This window comes from Aulonocara stuartgranti (assembly GCF_965226115.1).
Source record: "Aulonocara stuartgranti genome assembly, chromosome: 22".
Classification (NCBI taxonomy): domain Eukaryota; kingdom Metazoa; phylum Chordata; class Actinopteri; order Cichliformes; family Cichlidae; genus Aulonocara; species Aulonocara stuartgranti.
The window spans coordinates 23,508,218-23,523,571 of NC_138957.1; the positions used below are offsets into that span (position 1 = coordinate 23,508,218).

General features: G+C 40.0%; 2 protein-coding genes across 2 annotated transcripts; both read left to right on the plus strand.

Moving 5' to 3' along the window:
• The first annotated feature begins 1,854 nt into the window (after window positions 1-1,854).
• Window positions 1,855-9,461, plus strand: LOC309698496 (hepatoma-derived growth factor-like). The gene is made up of 6 exons (XM_082520974.1): window positions 1,855-2,309; window positions 4,078-4,154; window positions 4,302-4,440; window positions 5,377-5,535; window positions 5,605-5,784; window positions 6,979-9,461. The coding sequence occupies exons 1-6, from the start codon at window positions 2,223-2,225 to the stop codon at window positions 6,997-6,999; spliced, it is 663 nt and encodes a 220-aa protein (XP_082377100.1). The 5' UTR covers window positions 1,855-2,222; the 3' UTR covers window positions 7,000-9,461.
• A 1,857-nt stretch (window positions 9,462-11,318) lies between these two features.
• Window positions 11,319-14,356, plus strand: mrpl24 (mitochondrial ribosomal protein L24). The gene is made up of 6 exons (XM_082521486.1): window positions 11,319-11,423; window positions 11,671-11,857; window positions 12,454-12,549; window positions 12,980-13,083; window positions 13,480-13,610; window positions 13,952-14,356. Exons 2-6 carry the CDS (start codon window positions 11,675-11,677, stop codon window positions 14,086-14,088), a joined length of 651 nt encoding a protein of 216 aa, XP_082377612.1. The 5' UTR covers window positions 11,319-11,423; window positions 11,671-11,674; the 3' UTR covers window positions 14,089-14,356.
• The last annotated feature ends 998 nt before the right edge of the window (window positions 14,357-15,354 follow it).

Consider the following 15,354-nt stretch of genomic DNA (forward strand, 5'->3'; position numbering starts at 1 on the left):
AGGCAAAAGCTCATGAAATGCAGTATATTCATATTAACACACCTGAAGTAAAAATAGGTGAGTGGAGGAGAAATGCTCAATGTGCAGCCTCTCCAGCTCCAGGGTTATCCTGTTTTTTTCTTCTCATCATTGTCATTGTCTACCCACGCACATCACAAAATTGCAGCAAACTGTGTACATAATAATATTCACATCATCAAATGGGCGATTAATTGAATGTCATGTGGTGTGGTCTAAGCCTATCAAAGAACCGGATGAGAAATATCATGTTAGCTAGAAGTCAGAAACAGGATTTAAACCTTTAAGCTTCAATTAAAATGTGACAGTGGAGCTGTCTGCTTGTTGAAGTAACTGAAAGAGTTTTTCTCCTCCTTTATATAATTGATTTGTGGCCATTAATGGAAGATTTTGTAGGTTTCCATGAGTGGATTGTGAAATGAGAATCGATGATTAATCTTTGATGAGTGTGTCAACCTTTACCAGACAGCCTGCTGGGCTCATACTTTTGCACTACAGGAACTTTAGTCATATTAAATTTGAACACTGTGGTATGTTCACAGGACTTTAATCTCTCTTTACATTTTTTGGTTAATCCAAGATGTGCTGTAGTATGAACCACAGTTGTGCTGAATAAGACCTTCACAGGATCACCAGTGTGACCACCAAGGCCAGCATTACACAAGTGTGAGATAAACATCTGCCATCAACGATGATAAGATTGCACAGGCTCTTGGTCTTACCCAGTGGAAGGATTTGAGAGAAACTGTATTAAGTAATTATTTTAACTAGTTTAGAATTTAGAGCCTGTTGGAGTGCCTGTGTTATCTAATTTAGCAAAAGTTTGTAAAATTTCCTGGTTACTTTAAGCCTTTGTTAAAGCCCACTTGTTAAAAATCACAGTCCTAGTGGGTGTGTTGTTTTTCAAAAGCCAAAACCTCCTTGGTGGACAATTGAAAATGTCAATACATAGGAAACCCCCTGAATCTGGTTGAGTAAGAAAAATAATTAAGTTACCCATCATTACTTACTACTAATTATCTTGGACATTTGTACTTGTTTTTAACCAGATATTTAACTCTTAGTTAAGTTCCTCAGGTTGTAAAGCATGGCCTTTTTAAAGACCTTTTGGTGAAGTCTGAATTGTAGTCTCAGTTTTCCACCCAGTATAGGTGCTGCTATAGCCCATCTGCTTTAAGGTTGCTGTTCATTCAGAGATGCTCTTCTGCATACCTCAGCTGTAACAAGTAGTTATTTGAGATTCTATTGCAATCTTATCAGCTGAAAGCATTTCTATCCAGAGAAGCGCCATTCACTGGATATTTGTTCTCCTTCAGACCATTGTCTGTAAACCATAGAGATGTTTGTATAGGAAAATTACGGGATATCGGCTTTTTCTGAAATATTCAGACAAGCCCTTCTTCTTTTGGCTGCTCCCTTTGGGTTCTCACAGCTGATCACCTGTCTCCTTCTCACCCTGTTTCTTATATCCTCCTCTATCCTGCCTACCCTCTGTATGTCCACCTTCACTACATCAGTGAAGCTCCTCTGAGGTGTCCCTCTTTTCCTCCTGCCTGGCAGCTCCAAATTCCAAATGTTTAGTCCAGTATATCTAGCAGCCCTCATCTTCACATGTGCAAACCATCTCACGCTTGCTTCTCTAACTTTGTCTCCAAAATGCTCAACATGAGCTGTCCCTCTGATGTGCTGAGCTCCTCCAGCTCAGCTTCTTGTCTTTTAGTCAGCTGTTGCTGTTATGTGATTGGCTGATTAAATATCTGCGCTAACGAGCAGCTGTACCTAATAAAGTGGTCGGCGTTGCTTTTAGGTGCGTTAATTACTGTGGTGCTTCGGTCAGCAGGGGCGCTGTGCCGCTTCAGGTACAGGGGGCGCGTCTGCAAAGGGAAGCGGGTTTCAATTTCAAACCCAAATAGTCCGAGGGACGAGCCAGCGGCTTGTGGGAAAGCGCTAATACGAGATAGTTACACTACCGCGTTTAGTCATAGCAACTGTGACACTATTCAGACCACATCTGTATATTTGCCCCACGTCGTGGCAAAAGTGCGTTACCCGCCGTGTCTCCGCTCCAGTTTTCCGCGGGTTGATTTTATTCTGGATATCAAACCGTCGCCTGCCTGGCTTGCTTGCTGCAGGTGTTTTTGACCACTACGGATAGTTTACCATATTAGTTACACACGCACATATTTACATCTTACATTTTCAACATGCCGAGGTCCAACAGGCAAAAGGAATACAAACCCGGAGATCTTGTGTTTGCTAAGATGAAGGGCTATCCACACTGGCCTGCAAGGGTAAGTAAGCGCTCGTCGTTGAATATCTCATTTCCAGCGTAGGGGTTTGGTTTTCATCTCGTTGCGCCTTAGCCGATCGGCTCCAATCACTTGTTTACCTGCGAGGCCTGTAACAGCCGCTAGCTCCACGAGTTAGCCTAGCGCGGCGGTGCCGACCATCCACATACATACAGCTAGCCTACTGTAAACCACTGCGAATTTCTTTCTGGAGATTCATCGCAGAGTAGACACCTCTTTAACCTCCCGGGCTAACAAAATATTAATGTTTTTGCCAGTTGCTCTTTGCCGCCTTTAGTGTGCTGGTCTTTTTCGTCCCTAGGGGCCTTGTAAGGCTAACTTTGAGCTGTAACGGTTAAAACCAGCACTGTGGTAACACAGCATTGATTACTAGTTAACGGTCATGTCGTACGCAGCGTTAACGTGTGCTTCGCTGCAACGGTGGGCTGCTACTAAGCCACTTTGTGAGTTAGCAGCTCGCTAAATATAAGTTCAAACTGCCCCCCTTTTCTTTTTAACTGTTGCTTTACAGACTAATGGCTACTTGTGAAGCCAAATGCTGTGGTACTTTGTAAACACGCCTGCCCAAACGTTTCGAGAGATAGCAACTCGTAAAGTCGAAATTAGTTCCATTACGTTAAAAAAAATGCTCCATGGTAATAAAAATAGTCACGTAAGACTATAACGTAATGTCTAACTGGCACTGCGGTCGGCATTTTCCTTGTCATTCAAAAGAAAAAAGTGAGAAAATGAAGGGAAAAGCTGCTCTTGGAGCATTTTTAAGTCATGCTTTATACCAAATAAATAAAAAAGATGATTACTGCAACCAATACGTTAGTTCTGTGCATGCTGTATTACAGCTGAAGCAGGAAAATGTAAAAGCGAAGCAGCATGTAATCCCATCAGCCACATCTGTCTTGTGCAGTTGAAAAGGAAAACTTAGATTGCAGTTTTCAGTCAGTGTTTCTGCCCTTTGGTGTTGCAGCCATTCATAAAAGTCAACTAACTATGTCTACCTGCTTTAAAAAAAAATCACTGTTCATTCATTTAAAGAATAAATATATAAAAAGAAATGTTCTATAATCTGCACTACACCACCTAGTATCTGTTTTGATCTCTGCATCTTCCCTCCTTTTTCTCGGTCTTATCACCCCTGTCTCATGTCAACAGCCCTGCCCCACCTATCCTGACACAGTAGTCCTATCTGGGGATGCCAAAAGGCCTGTGTGGCAGAGGCAGAGCCACGCCACGATTGTCTATCATAAGAGTGATTACCTGTGCCGCTGCGTAGTGCTGTGCTAATTTAAAAGCATGTAAAAAAAAATTGGCATGTCCGAGCCAAACACTGTGCTGAAAGATGGTAAACAGTAAAACTTTCACCAGGGAGTTTGTGGGTGCATCAAGGTGTGTAATATATTTCAAAAACTGCTTGTTATTTAGTACTGTACAAGAATTTGCAGGTCTTTGAACCTAATTTAGCTTTACTGTTTAAACTGTTTCTTCATAATGAATTATTTGGAGTATTTATCCAGGATCTAACCTAAAGGCATCATTTGCACAAGTTTTCCACTCTTATATACGGTGCATTATTTTATGATGAAATACATTTGTGTAGTAGTATTACTATTGTTTGTATTTGTGGTTTTATAGAGAAATGACCTAACTCTTTTGCCTATTGTTTAACTTTAGAATAATTTTAGTATTTATTAAAGTATTGAGTTGGTTTTTTTACCAGCTTTCCTTTTAAAACAACTGTGTTGCTAATTCACAGATTGACGAGTTACCCGAAGGAGCTGTAAAGTCGCCTTCAAACAAGTACCAAGTGTTCTTTTTTGGAACACATGAGACGTGAGTATTTTTCCATTAATGTTGTCACTTTTTAATTTTTTCACGTGGATGCAAAATGGGAAGAAACTTGGATCATTTGTCAAAACTTTTTTTAAAAAGGGGTGTGTACATATTTTATTTTAAAAAAGTAATAACTGACTGTTGTAGGGCCTTCCTGGGGGCCAAGGATTTGTCCTCATATGATGAATGCAAGGAGAAGTTTGGAAAAGCAAACAAGAGGAAAGGATTTGCTGAGGGACTCTGGGAGATTGAGAACAACCCCACGGTCACGCATGAAGGCTACGAGGTAAGTAGATATGAAGGCCACTGAGGTTAGATTTACACTGTGTTGATTGATGTATCCTATTTTAGCTTGAACACCTGCTGATTCATACCAGTGATTATCACACTTCAGCTCATCTAATTGTTGCCAATTTGGTGATTATCGACTTTATAGCCCACAAATCCAGTGACTTTGTGAACAAGGGTTTGCCAGTTGTGACCTGTAAGTGCGCCTTTGGCGGGAGAGCCAAAGGCGCACCTCTGTCTGCTCTGCCCAATGAGTGGCAAAGACGAGCAAGCAGCAGCACAAGTTGTGGTTTGTGGTTTGTACTGTGTGAGAGAATATTGAAAGGGGGAAATAGCATAAGCGGGATGTTTTTCTAAACTGGCTTGAAACATAAAGAGCTGGTTTGATTCTACACCACCGCCTTTTCAGCGGCCACATTTGCTGCTTTGTTTTGGTTTGCTGAATTTATTTTCAACATGTAAACAGTTTCCAGAAGTAATTTGGGAAGAAGGACTGCTACAGAGATGGGTGAGAGCAAAGATTATTATAAGTAACTAAAGCCAAACTAAAAGTGGGTGTGAAAAAATATCATAAATGAAAAGTGAAACAATGTTATGTGCATAATTACTGAAATAGCTTTGTACAGAGAAAATATCTTTTAATTTTAATCTGAAATAAACAGCAACTAAATCTCATTGAAAATGAACTGAAACCACATTGAGTTGAAAGCACAACTGAAAATACAAAACTGTAATGACTCTGATCAGAGCACACTCTGCTGGACAAACTATGTAATGTAACCATTTATCAGTTACTCTCAAAGCTCACTCAGCTGTTTATCTGGAAGTTTAACCTCTACTACGTCACTAGTGATACTGTCACACCTCGCCATTGATGGGTAGATCTAGACTTAGTTTCCCCATGTTTCACTAATGTGCAACTCTTTGCCTGTAGTCATCGAAGAAGGACAACACATCAGAAGGAGCAGGAGATACGGGCAGTTCAGAAAAAGCAGATGCAGAAGGCAGTAGTGACGAGGACGAAGGAGCCCTGGTCATTGACGAGAAAAATGAGAGGGGAGGAACCAAACGAAAAGCAGAGGAGTCCACAGAGGTGAGGTTAAACCTGACTCACAGTCCAAGTTCACTGTAAAGCCGTCTGATGCTTATCAAACTTTTATAGACCTCTCCGAAGCGGCCAAAGGATTCAGAAGCGGAAGGTGATTCTAAAGTAGACGGCAACCAGTCTAACGTGGAGCCCAAGCTCAACGATGTGGCTGGACCCAAGGCGACTGCTCCTAGTGAGTCGAAACCAGAGGCCCAGGAAAATGCTCCAGCAGGGGGCCAGCAAACAGCAGAGAAGGTAAAACCCTCTTATTCGTTTTGGTTACCTGGGAAACATCCCTTAAAATGAACTCGTGGTGAGTTTTCTTTTTCATAAGAGAGGAAAAATACATGCATATTCACATCAAAAAGTGGGGCAGGTGCTCGGCCAAGAAAATGTGTCAGCAGTTCAATTTTACCTGAACATACCTGGCCTTCATCAGACCATCTGAATCAAAATAAATTAACAACGAAAAAACAAAGTAGAATACTAATAATTCAACAAGTTTGTCTGTTTTGGCAGGTGTTTAATGGACAAAGATGGAAACTTTTCTGAAGCCACCAAAACACCAGCAAAACTAGAAGCCATTCCACATGAAAACGTAGCTGTTTCCATGTGTTGTGGCCTTTTGTCCACATGTAAACGCTGTTATATAGCAGTAAAAGCCAGTTTCTGCATTTACACGTGGACAAGGAAGAAGTCAACATGTGCCTTCTTCCTCATTTTACGTACTTTTGAAAGTATTGGAACACTGTTCAGGTGTTTTCAGTCCAACTGCCATAAGTGCATAAAGTCAATGTCCTAGTCATGCAGTCTGCTTTTGCAAACATTTGTTAAAGAATGGCTCATTCTAAAGATATCACTGAATTAGTGTGGTACTGTAATAGGATGTCACTATTTCAACAAGTCAATTTGTGAAATTTCCTCCTCTCTGGATATTCTGCAATCAACTGTAAGTTGTATAAGTGCAAAGTGAAAGTGTTTAAGAATCACAGCAGCTAAGTCATGTGAAGATGGAGAGCAGATTGCTGAATGTGGAGTGCATAAAACGCTCTGCTGATTCACTAACTTCAGAGATTAAACCTCCTCTGGCGTTAACATCAGCACAAAACCCTTGCACTGGGAGCTTTGTTGCCCAGAAGCTGCTGTAGGTTTACTGTTTTGGTGGAACAGCACTTTTGTCCATATAGTGTATTGTTGTTTTGGGGGGTTTTGTTTGTTTTTTAAACATGTGGACAAGTTCTGAAACTTCTGAAAATTAGTTAAGGAAACTGTCTACACACAAAAAAATTATTAATGTAAAAAGCCAGTGCTTACCATCATGTATTTTAAATAAACTTGATGTATCAGTAATATAAAAAGTACATTCCCCACGTCTTTTTGAATTTCAGGCGGTGGATGAAAATAAAATGAAATAAATTCTTTAATTGCTTTTCCCTCTTGTTCCCACAGCCTGCGACAGACAGCGCTTAACATCGACTCAGAAGAAAACCACGAACCTTTGACGCTTTTCTCTGGAATTTAAGCATCAACACAATTACCTGCAGGATGCCAGATTTCAGCCGTTTAATTAATAAGAGAATTTTAAAACAAACAAATAAATAAAAAAAACAAAACAACCTAAATGTTTGTATTGAGAGACAAACAAATACTCATTTGCCATTTTTTGGGATATCATATATCCCAGAAAGAAAAAGTTTGCTAATCTGATTTCAAAACAATTGAATTGAGCACTTTAGGGCTCATTTATAAATGGGATTTTGGTGTGTATATATTTTTTATTTCTAAGTGCAATTACAACGACTGAATGCTAGGTGTCAAAACATTTTTCAGCTTAGAGGGGATAAACACTGAATATATGGTAAATTTAAGAAACAAACAAACATTAAAATCACAAGGAAAAAAAACATTTATTTGACAAATGCTCCCATTTGATGGTTTTAAAAAGTAGATATTGTACAGGCGATAGAACAAATTTTCATCAATGCTCTTAGCTTAAGTTCATAATTTTACTGCTTCCATTTGTATCACCTAGCTTTTCAGCCTCATTTAAATCATTTATTCATTCATTCGAAATATGATTGAATATTCAGAGGTTTTCTGTTTGTTTGTTTGTGTTTTTTTTTTTTCCTGCCCCCATTAATCGTCGTCTGTTTTGCCCTACAACATTTGTTGTTTCGGTGTGTATGCTTGATTGCGAGTGACCAAAGTACGTGATTCATTTCACAGGAACCCATATGTGGAATTAATTATGTAAACCCCTTTTGAGAAAAGCAAATTTAGGATTTAAGCCCCTCTGCTACTCAGTTTAGGCCTCAGTCATGCAGGCCTAGAAACCAGTTGGCAACTATCTGGCAACCACTTAAATGTGTATTCCCAATCACTTGGTGAGAAGTTGCTGGCAGTTGCAAGGTGAAACTGATTGCAAAGAAATATACGGAGCTGCACTGAAAACCTGCTTTGCGTGCTCTCAAGTTGCTGTACTTGTGTAGAAGATGCCGACTTGTCTGCAGACATTTGTCACCTAGTTGCGTAGCTGTAGTAAAACACAACTCAGAAACGAGACTGTTCCCCAAAGATGTTGGGTGCAAACTTGTATTCTGAAGTCGGAACGTTCTTTATTTCCTGTTTGTGTCAAATTTCAAAAAGTTTCACTTCCGCAGAACCATTAGTTGGCAAGTGTTTGCAGACAACTCGGTGTCTCCCTCCCAAACTACAGTAGACTGTGGTAATCTGCTAGTAACCAAATTAATCACAAGGAGGGATTAATTGTAATTCTAACAGATCTAGAATTAGTGACTAAGCCCATGAACATAAGAGTCAAGAAAGAAAGCTGTTCAATGGGACCAGAAGTCTATTTATAATTACAGTTCAGATAGAATGCAGATTTAGGGCACTTCCACGTTAGCTTCATCCATGTCTTTTACTGATATCAGCTAGCAACAACTGCTCGCCAAATGGTCAGAGAGTGCACGTTTCTTCTTGGTGACCGGAGGTTGCTTGGTAGTTACCGACTTGTCCGTAGGCCTGTGTGACTGAGGCCTTACGTAAGGAGACATTCCTGAGTGATGTTCTGTCTGGGCAGAATCTTTAAACTTTAGCATCAGGTTTCCCAAACATCGATTTATTCTAGTGGCAGACTTGGAAAAATTTTTAGAAAAAAATGCTGGTGTAGGCTTAATCCTTATCTGGGGAAATTGAGCCTTAAAGGTAATGTGGAGCAGTGGTAATGACTGCAAGGGAAAGGTTGTTGGCATCACCCCTCCATGTGGAAATTATCTGGAAAAGTCTTCTAAAACTCAGTTTCATGTTGTGATTTCATGTTTAGCTTACAGTAGTTCCACTGTTGCTTGAAGCTGTTGAAAAAAAAAACTTGTGTTCAGAAATGTATTCTCGACACCTTTGAAACGAGTCGCTGATCTGGACTGCACAAAGTGAGATTCATTGAAAGAAACAAGAAACTGAATATGGGTAAATACAGAGAGTGAACCTTTTGTAAATCTTCAGTTTATGACTTTCTTTTCTTGGTTTCCCACCCTCTTAACTGGAATACTAATCTGTTTTACTTCAGTGGTCTTATTATTTTGACTGTGAAACAAAGTTGTGACGTGTTTTATTCCAACATCTGTTTAGACGACATGTTCAGAATATGGTGTTATTTTCCACTGTAACAGTATCCCAAGGGGTTCGGGCCCTTTCACCCACGCCATTTGGATGTCATCGTCATCGCTTCAGTGTTCTTTCATGTAATTAGCAGCGTTAGCTGATAGTTTATCACACTATGAACTTTTAAGGGAAAGCTCAGCTCTGAATGTTGTGTCGAAGATGGCCACCTTCCTATCGTCACACCGCTGATTTAAAAACCTTAAAATGGTCAAAGGCCGGATCTGGAGGTTATTCAAAAGTTTAATTTGGAATTAAAGTGTAAAACTTTGTTTTGTTGTTGTTGTTTTTTTTGGGGGGGGGGGGGGGGGTTAGCCTTCTGTTACCTTTGGAAGCTGCCATTCATCTTAATCTGCTGCTTTGTTTACTATTGTAGTTGCCAGACCATTTAATAAACATGTTGATTACAAAAAAACACTTGTTTCTGCCTTACTTAAACTAATCTAGGGTATCAGCTTTCTGGAAAGAACCCAAAACAGTCACATTAGTTGTTGTGTTTGGTTTTAACGATCAGGATTGTCTATTTTTATTGAGTCAGTACAGTGCCTGCTGAAAACCAAGTATTATGTGGGATCTGTTGCTCTAAATCGAGCTCAGAGCATGGGAAAGGCTACCATAACTTTACAGAACAACTAAAATTAATTACTTGTTTCACATCTAATTATTGTCTCTGATTTGAAAAAAAAAAATGCAGGAAATTAACAATGGAACGTGTTTTGTGTCTCTATGCAGCTGCCACAAATAATTTGCTGCTGACGCAGAGCCTCTCTGTGCGGTTCGGCCCCAAAGGCTGTGGTAGCTGAACTAGTTTTGTTGTTACGTAACATGTCCTGACAGCTCTCAGTTTGCTGTGGGGTTAGGTTAAGCACAAGTTGTTTTAACTACTGTATTAGGGCGTAGATCCAACTGTGGGCTGAAACTGATTTTGGAATGCGGTGTGGTGTCTGTTCATCCGGCTCTCAAGATTAATGACTGTGTCTGTGCTTACACAGATTAGCTTTATTGTCTGTCTTTGTAACCCAGAAAGGTAAAAATCCGTCTTTCGCTTGCAGCAAACATGGATGTTTACCAAAATCCAAGGTCAAGGACAAACAGTCACATGTATGATTGCAGGTTTTCATAAATGACAGCCTCCTCTCATGCTTAAATATCACTCGTGCTTGTCACAGTGACATAGCAGCGAGGCTTGTAATCACGGCCTGCATCTGCCTCAGTGGGTGGCCTTGAAATTAAATATTTCCACACTGAGCCATTCAGGTTTTACACATAACCTTTTGGAATCAGCAAAAATGTAGTAGCAAATCCATACACCCACCAACCACTTCATTAGGTACACCTTGCTAGCACCAGGTTGGACCAACTTTTGCCTTCAGAGCTGCTTTAATTCTTCGTGGTATTAATTCAATGAGGTGCTGGAAGCATTCCTCAGCTGCTCATCCATGATGTGAATCTCCCCTTCTACCAGTGTTCAGGAAAGTGGTCTGAGATTATTTGAATGTTGTGAGATGGTGCATTAAGCTGCTGTGGTTGTAATAAGTGGTTATTTGAGTTACTGTTTCCCATCAGCTCAAAGCAGTATAGCTGTTCTTTTCTTTGCTGCTCACTGGATATTTTCTTGTTTCTTGTTTACAGATGGTTGTGTGTGAAAATCTCAACAGATCAGCAGCTTCTGAAATACTCAGACCAACAGTTGTGCTATGTTCAAAGTCCGTAAAATCACCTTATTTCTTCATTCTGCTGCTCAGTTTGAATTTCAACCAGTCATCTTGACCATGTCTACATGTCTAAATGAGTTGCTGCATATCAAGCCAGGTCCAGACGATCTGTATTCAATGAACACTTGAACAGGTGCACTATTGAAGAAGCTGGAATTGTTGAAAATGGCATTCATTCAAAAACATTTTAAGTTTGTCTTAGACACATTTGCCTTACTTAATTTTAAAACGTTTCCTCTTGGTGTTATATTTTATTTAAAAATGTAATAAAATATTGCGTTCTTTATTGAGTCACTCTTAGTATTGTATGGCTTGAATATACTGAGCAGCAGCTGCAGCAGTGTGAAGGTCATCTTGCCCAAAGCAGCCTGCTCGGCCTGCATACTGCCCACATATCGGTCAATTTAGCAACTGCGCATGCGTGAGGCCTGTTGCGACCCTCCTGTCCAGTAGGTGGCGCTACCGGTAGGTTCCTGTAGGTGTCAGCTCCGCTACATGTGTCATTGACATCAACAGAGGGTAAGTGATTTCTGCATGACGTTCTTTTATTGTATTTTAATACATCTACTTTTAGGGTTGTACTTAAAAAAAATTAGGCAGCAGTCTCATTTGTGAAATGTTTGTGTGTACGTAAACGGCGGCGAGTTAGCCGCTCTAGGCTAACGTTATTGATAGCATAATTCATATTAGCCTAGCTTGCGTTGCTCCTGTGTATGGCTGCCAGCCTCTTGGAAAAAAAACCTCAGCACCCTTGTTTGACTTGCAGCACAATGAGGCTGACCACTCTGCTGTCGATGGCAGCCAGGGTCATTGTGCCCAAAGATTACCGTTACGGCACCAACAGGCCGTGGACAGCCGCTGCTAAAAGGTTAAATCCACCGGGGAAGAGGAGGAGGAAGGTGTTTGTTGAGCCGATAGCGCCAGAGGAGTGGTCTGTGCTCAAAGGGGACACGGTGAGAAAACATTTTTTGGGACTCAGCTGTCAAGCTTTCATCTGACTCATATTGTGCAAATATTTTTCTTTATATTGATAGGTTTAAATTGTCTAATATTCAGTGTTTGGTGTAAAGCTTTCCAAAGTTTCACCCCACAATTGAGTGCTAATAGAAAAGCACAATATAAGAAGCAGTCCACTCACCATTTATATTCCCCCGTTGTTCTAAAACCAAGAAGAAACAGAGAGCTTTGCAATACATAGTAGAAAAAAACTATACAAGGCAACCGATAATGAGGATAATATTAAAATTAAGTCCAGTATGTGTTCATGTGATTTATCTGTATGTTGATAAAGTTTTAATCTGTAATACAGCTAATGCTAATAATGTTGTAATTACTTTGGTGTAGCCACAACTGATAGAGTCAGGAGAAGTAACATACATCTGTTGTAAACATGCATGAAAACTAATTTAGGAAAATTCAGTCAACGAATTGGTAAAATATTTTCTGGCCAAACCAGCAAAAGTGGTACAGTAACAAAAAAGTATATTCATTTTATTTAAAGTAGTAAATTTCCTACATAGAGTTTAAATGTTTGCTTTTGATTTCTCAGGTTGAGATTCGGAAAGGCAATGACAAGGGAAAGCAGGGGAAAGTTATCCAAGTCTTCAGACGCAGAAACTGGGTCATCCTGGAGGGACTGAACACAGTAAGGAAGTGTTGTTTATTTTTTTTTATTTGTTTATTGAGAAATGTGCATTATAGATTTTGCTTTTGAAATGTAAGTTACATGCCTTTTATTGAGTGAGCATTGTGTAAGTGTTGGGAGAAGATGAAAGGCTATCTGTTTTCCTACAAAAAATTTTCAGCATACACTTGAACTGTCCTTGACATGATTACATTACAGATTTTTTCATTTCCCCCAAAATTATATTAGCTGTTCCATTTCTTTTTTAGCTCTTTTAAAAATGCTTCATACTTATCTCGTTGCTCCACCAGGTGGAGCCAGATGTCTGGGATGTGGGTGGTCAGGGTGTAGCTGCAGACAAAGCACACCATTGAAAGCCTTTTGGCATTCATCTGTTTGCATTTTGTGCCTTTTAAATGGGAGAACTGTGAACTTTTTTTTCCCATCGTAGCATCACAGGTATATTGGAAAAACTGCAGATTACCGTGGGACGTACATTGCCAGTGAGGCTCCCATCCTGGTCCGTGATGTTGCCCTCGTTGACCCCTCAGACAGGTATGCTGAACTCTGCCTCAGTCCTAACATCTGTTGCTATGCTTATGCAGAACCTTAAACTAGATGGACCACGGGTTAGTTCTCAGTCTTAGTTTGGCTCCTTAAAAAAAACAAATAAATAAATAGTTAATTTTTGTAACCGTAAGTGTTAAAACTTACAGCTGTAATAGATTTTAACATAAGATTTTCTAGTGAAAAAACAGCAATCTGTAATCTCTGTGCATCTGTACAATATTCTTTTCCTTTACAGCACCATTAAAATAATTGTGATAACACAGCAATCTAAAGTCAAAAAATAGTTCACCTTTTCTTTTTCTTTTTCCTTTTCCATTTAAATGCTCCTGCTCTTTGGCATTTTTCCAGACCAGTTTTAACTTACTGATCTCGATCTTACAGGAAACCCACCGAGGTCGAGTGGAGGTTCACAGAAGAGGGTGAGAGAGTCCGAGTGTCGCTCAGGACGGGGAGAATCATCCCGAAACCAGTTGTGGAGCGACGAGATGGCATTGTGCCGCAGCAGTGGAAAGGTAAGGGTCTGTGTGTGTGTAAATTTCAGTAGCCATTTTATCTCAGGGGTTGCTTAGAGTCGTCACATTAAGACCAGCTGTTGTTTATTTTTCCGCCTGTTCAGACTTCTGTTTTTAAGTGATCCAGTTTGACTGTTTTGAAGTGGAAGAAATATTTCTTTCTAAACTTGAACGCACATAGGCAGGACTGTTTTTGCTAGTGCAGAACCAGCACACTATTTATTTCAAGTTCTTCTTGTGTGAAACTAAAAGTCTTCTGTTTGTCCAACAAAGTGATAGAAGTGTCTGATGATTGAAAAAATAGTTGGTGTCAATTGAAACGATGCATTCTGCTTTCACAGATGGACCTAAAGATACCAGTCCCGAAGATGCTCTTGAAAAGACATACATACCATCTCTGAAAACCCTGGAGGAGGAGGTCATGGAGAAACTCGGTATCCAGGAGAACAGGAGGCACCGAACGTCCTACTGGTACTGACCAGACAAATCAGAGACACTTAGCCTCCCCTTTGTGCTGACCAGTTTTCACAGGAGCTCTGGACATACCTTGTTCTGGAGTTGAGCAGAAGGTCAGGTCAAACAGAGACTGTGAAGATACCAAGTGGAGGCTGTACGGACTCTTAACAAACTGCTGCACCATGAAAATGATCTGTAAACAATATGAGGAAGTGAAGTCAGACTGCAGTTCACTTAGGTGTCCCTTTGTTTCTTTATAGTGTTGTGAATAAATGTCAGACTAAAGTGTTTGCATTTTCATGTGGAAAATCACAATCACGGGGTGCAAAGTTTAAAGATTTCATACAAAAAAAACCCAATGATCCTTGTTGCCCATTTTAAGTTTGTGTCAAACTTGTTTGGATACAAACCTATGAGGTAATAATATTAGTGTTTAAGACACGCTCCCTCGTGTGACTAAAAATCAGTTTATGCAGATTTTCAACAGTCAAAGCTAATGATTAGCCAATTGGCATCATGGGTGGGACAACTGATGTTGTCGAGCTTAAATGAAGGATGAGTGATAACAGAAGCACAGACAGTAGAAAGGGAATTCTTGTAGCAATTTGCTGAAACGTGCAAACATACATGAAAATGCAGTACATAAGACACAGTTTGTACAATTCTAACAAGCCCGAGTCAATGTTTTGTGCGACTTCCTTTATTCTTCAACACAGCCTGTTCTCCAAACTTCTTGAAGGACATTCAAAGCTCTTCTTTGGGTGTTGGCTGCCTTTTGTTCTGCTCTCTGTCAAAATGATCCCACACATCTTCAGTAATTTGGGGGTCCGGATTCCAGGGGAGGCCGAACCACGACTGATAGCGAAAGTTTATCTATCGAGGTATGCTTTTGCTGCATTGGGTTTGTGTTTGGGTCCCTTTCGACAGTCACTGTTGTCCTGCTCTTCTGACGTCCTCCATACACATTGATTTGAACCAAAACCTTTCATTTCCTAAGACCTGTTGCCATTGATTTTCGGTCCAGTTCTTGTGTAAGTTGAGATACCTCAGCCTTTTCTTTTCTTGCCGTTTCCCTTCTATCTGGTGAGGCTTCAGTGAACAATAGATTGATAAATTGAATGGCCAAGAGGTAAGTTGTTTATTTGTACAGACCACAATAGTTGGATCCCTTGAGTCAGATGCCTTTTTATCCTTGAATGATTCATAGGTCAGTGTTAAGTAGCTCAACAACCAAAAAAAAACCACTTCTCTGAAAATAATTAGATACAAGGACTGAACTGAAAATGAG

What these genes read in the sequence shown, in the direction of transcription:
- LOC309698496 (XM_082520974.1), top strand. Translation starts at nt 2,223, where the DNA reads ATGCCGAGGTCCAACAGGCAAAAGGAATACAAACCCGGAGATCTTGTG. An exon ending in TTTTTTGGAACACATGAGAC is followed by an intron (nt 4,155 to 4,301) that starts GTGAGTATTTTT and finishes TGACTGTTGTAG; the next exon opens with GGCCTTCCTGGGGGCCAAGG. An exon ending in GCCAGCAAACAGCAGAGAAG is followed by an intron (nt 5,785 to 6,978) that starts GTAAAACCCTCT and finishes TTGTTCCCACAG; the next exon opens with CCTGCGACAGACAGCGCTTA.
- mrpl24 (XM_082521486.1), top strand. Translation starts at nt 11,675, where the DNA reads ATGAGGCTGACCACTCTGCTGTCGATGGCAGCCAGGGTCATTGTGCCC. An exon ending in CTCGTTGACCCCTCAGACAG is followed by an intron (nt 13,084 to 13,479) that starts GTATGCTGAACT and finishes TCGATCTTACAG; the next exon opens with GAAACCCACCGAGGTCGAGT. An exon ending in TGTGCCGCAGCAGTGGAAAG is followed by an intron (nt 13,611 to 13,951) that starts GTAAGGGTCTGT and finishes CTGCTTTCACAG; the next exon opens with ATGGACCTAAAGATACCAGT.